The sequence below is a fragment of the Alligator sinensis genome, unplaced genomic scaffold, assembly GCF_000455745.1.
Source record: "Alligator sinensis unplaced genomic scaffold, ASM45574v1 scaffold891_1, whole genome shotgun sequence".
NCBI lineage: Eukaryota > Metazoa > Chordata > Crocodylia > Alligatoridae > Alligator > Alligator sinensis.
The window spans coordinates 116,446-120,647 of NW_005843019.1; the positions used below are offsets into that span (position 1 = coordinate 116,446).

The 4,202-nt window shown below is 43.1% G+C and overlaps 1 protein-coding gene across 1 annotated transcript; it reads left to right on the plus strand.

The window, feature by feature from the left end:
* Window positions 1-2,596: 2,596 nt before the first annotated feature.
* On the plus strand, window positions 2,597-3,706 carry LOC106723035 (olfactory receptor 6N1-like). The gene has a single exon (XM_025193117.1). The coding sequence runs from the start codon at window positions 2,738-2,740 to the stop codon at window positions 3,704-3,706; it is 969 nt and encodes a 322-aa protein (XP_025048902.1). The 5' UTR covers window positions 2,597-2,737.
* Window positions 3,707-4,202: the final 496 nt, after the last annotated feature.

Consider the following 4,202-nt stretch of genomic DNA (forward strand, 5'->3'; position numbering starts at 1 on the left):
GGGATTTTTTCATAATAAACATATAAACATGAAAACACAAGATAAGCCATCACACACCACGAGCATGGCGATGGACAGTGGGGGCAGGCGGGAGTGTTCGTGCCCGCCCTGCAAGCACTAGCCAATCGCTGCAACCACTCCCAAAAGTGGCCACAGCAACTCCCTGAAGCAGCTGCAGTGATTGGCTGCAACAATCAGTTGATGAGGGAATACCTTCATCTGAACCCTCATGTAACGAGGGTTCAGCTTGTCATGGGATCCGGCCCTTTTAAAGTACTCTGAAGCCATGCTCTTCTGTAAGGGAATAGCTGTCAGTCACAGGAGAAAGAAAAGGTCACTTGTGTCAGCACCCAGAGTTGGTGCAGGGCCTGATCTGATGCAGAGAACTGGCAATGGCTGATGAAGCTGAGTAAGGTGAACCAGATATCAAGTGTGATGAACTGGAAGACACCACTCTATTGCAATCAAACTTGAAAATACATCAAACATGAAAATACATCTGATTAAATAGACTCCTGCATCCCTAGGTGGTTTGAGCATCCAAAGCCATCAAAGCAGGTTCTCTGTGCACTGTTTACCATTCAAGATATTCTGAAAGCATTTATCAAGATGGCATGAAAATGCTGTATAAATACCCAATGCTGACTAAGATCTTGGTCCTGATTACCCTTCACTTAAGTTCATTTTAAATTGCCCTGGCAGTGTTATGATAAAGGAAGGTGGGACCAAATTTTAGTTTGGAGTAAAGGGGTGTTTAGTATGAATAAGAAACAGTCCCTTATATCTTGATTTCAGCTCTGATATCTATGTATTGGTATTTTCACTTCCCATCTTTTGCACTCATCAAATAATATTAAAAATGGTGTGCAACCTGGTCCAGAGGAGATTCCAGTTCCATGGAAAAGAGGAGATCTTGGTTCTACTTCACTTTCAGAATCTGTAAAATGGGGCTGATACCTATCTGTCTTTGAAAACAGACCATAAAAACTAAGGGTTAAACTTCATAAGTATTCTATAAAATTATTAACATGATACATATTTTTTTCTCACTTATTTTGGCTCTTGCTACAATATCAGACTGTACCTTATGGAAAGAGACATTTATTTTGAGTTTTGAACAATCACTGCAGAATCCTTGATGTTTACTCTCTTTAAAAAATGCCATAAAGTTAATTCCCTTGTGAATTCAATAGCTAAAAGTGATCATTATCTGCAATCCCAAGGAAAGTTTCATCATCAATGACTGGTGGTGAGAAGCTGCTTTCTTATAAACCTGAGCGAATGCCGAACGGGGGCAGTGGTGCTGGGCATGGACACACAGCAACATCCAACAGGCAAGACAGCAAGATCATTCCAGCTGGTGAGTAGCATGTAGAGAGAGACTGTGACACTGCGAGGAGCAGAGTGATGGGGTCCACGACACTGATCCCCACACCCCACCACTACAGATGGAGAGGATTAAAGGTAAGTGTTATGTTATGGCTGCTTGGTCTAAACACAGGGAGGCTGGCAGGACAGAGTGAGAGCTACTGTCTTGTATCCTTGGATCCTGCCTGCAGTCCTACCCAACCAACTCATACATGTCAGGGTGGCCAGCAAGGTATAGCTGGGGTCAGAACAGATGTGCTTTTTTCTGGTTCCTTGTCCTTTTCCTCATGCAAGCAACCTCTTTCTCTTACACATCTTCATTCCAGGGATATCCTATCCTCTCCCCTTTCTTTCTGAAACTCATCTTCAAACGTTGGCAAATGCAAGGGCTGGGATTTCTAGGTCCATCCTGTGCCCCCCTTGCATGCTCCTAGCTGCGCTCAGGAGAGGGATCCAATCCTTACAGCAGAAGTACGCAGAGCAGTGATGAGTTAGCAGCCCTGCATTTGTCCCTGATGCATGCCGTGTTTGGATAGCTATTGATCCAGCTTGCTTTTCATTCTCCCCTTCACACATTTCATCACAGCTCCTGTGTCTGAGGCACAAGACAGCATAGTTGGCAGTTCCGAGTAGGAGCTGCTCTGTTGCAGCTCTACCTGTTACACTCCCCTCCACGTTTAACTTTCTCCTCTCTCTCTCCCACTGCAAAATCCACCCAACCAACCTTCTAGCCCCGTCACATGCCCTGAATCAGCTGCCTTTTTTGCTTCAAGCACACCTACACCCTCAGCACCCCCAATGACTGCACTCAGAAGAGCAGCCTCACACCTGGGGCAAGTACAGGGAGAACTGGCTGGACAAAGCCTTGTCTCGGATGATATAGTTGGGGAAGGTCCTGTTTTGAGCAGAGGGTTGGACTGATGACCTTTTGAGGTTGCTTCCAACCATAATGTTCTATGATTTTGTGACCCTAATCCCATGAAAGCTGTATGCAATGTCATGGACAGAAGAGCACTAAATAATTGTGGAGCTGGTACCTGGGGCAGGCAAGTAGGAAATTGGAATTCCACAGCCCTGAGCAAAGCCTGAGCAAAGAGAACATAAACTCTTCCCCGAGTTTGAACAATCATAGTATTGATGCAATGTACATCTCCCTGGTGGAACTGTATAGCAAACTTTCAAAGATAATTACTTTTATTTTTCATTTTCTAGGAATAACCCACTAGAATAGTGACCTGATGAAAAATGGTTGTGTTCAAAAGCTTGTCTAACTTCATCCAGTCCATGAAAAAGGTCCAATAAAAGATATCATCCACAAAAATCCTTGCTTCTCACTAGAAGAGTGAAAGGAAAAACCCAGCTGCACCTCATGGAGGAAGCAGGAGGAGACAATCACACATCTATCACAGAATTCCTCCTTCTAGGATTTGGGAGCATTCCACAGCTACAGATTTTTCTCTTCCTGCTGTTTCTAGTGATCTATATGTTGACCATGACTGGGAACATCCTCATCATTGTGCTTGTTGTTGCTGATCCGCAGCTTCATACCCCCATGTACTTCTTCCTGGGAAACTTGTCGTACTTGGAGACTTGCTACACCTCCACTGTCCTGCCCAGGATGCTGGCCAGTCTCCTGACAGGGGACAGAACCATTTCTGTTCGGGGCTGCGTTACACAACTTTATTTTTTTGGATGTCTGGCAACTACAGAATGTTGTCTCCTAGCTGCAATGTCTTATGATAGGTATTTAGCAATTTGTAAACCACTGCTCTATGCAATGTTAATGAATGGCAGAGTCTGTCTACTGCTAGCAACTGGATCTTGGCTAGGAGGATTGCTGGTTTTTACAATAATAATAAGTTTTATGTCACAATTAACTTTCTGCGGGCACAATGAGATTGACCACTTCTTTTGTGACTTCACTCCAGTGATACAGCTCTCCTGCAGTGATACGAGGCTGGTCATTCTTATTGGTTTTATAACTTCCTTCTTCTCTGCCCTTTCCCCATTTCTCTTAACTCTGGCATCTTACATTTGTATCATAGATGCCATTCTGAGAATCCCTTCTGGGAGGGGAAGACAAAAGGCATTTGCTACCTGCTCCTCCCACCTCATTGTAGTAACAATTTTTTATGGGACCATATTGATTGTATATTTGCTATCAAAAAACAACATGCTGAGATACTTGAACAAAGCATTTTCTGTTTTCTACACAATCCTTACACCCCTGATCAATCCCCTTATCTACAGTCTGAGGAACAGAGAAGTGAAAGAGGGCCTGAGAAAAGTTGTCAGCAAATTTAGGATCCTGGGAATTCAAACTACCAGGCTGATATGAGGATAAGTGAAAGAAACAGTAACTGAGTGGTTTGGGTTTCAAGAGTCTTCTGCAGAAGTGATGTATCGTTATGTTTGTAAAAGGTGAACCTGGTTGAAAAGCAGTATATTCTTCTAAAAAGTTAAAACTTTACCTCCCCCCGCCTTCTTTTAGGTTGAATGTTCTGAACGCAAACACACACACACACACACACACACACATACACATACACACACTTTCAGGTTCCTCTGTACTACTGCTAATAATATGTATTATTTCTCATGGGTTTTGTAAAACTAATAATAGTTCTTGCAGAGTAAAAGTGACTAGGTTTATATGAACCTTGATGTGCGGTGCTTGATAATCCTTAACTGAAGACACTGAAGACTCTCTGGGAAGTATATTATCATCTATTACCTATATCCAGTTGTACTGCACTTGGCTTGGTATTTTCCAGACAAATAGGAACAAATAGTTTCTGCTCTTGATCTTCCGTCGGCCATCAAGTCTGAACCTT

Bases quoted from the DNA above. Each gene is read 5' to 3' on its own strand.
- LOC106723035 (XM_025193117.1), top strand. From the start codon at position 2,738: ATGGAGGAAGCAGGAGGAGACAATCACACATCTATCACAGAATTCCTC.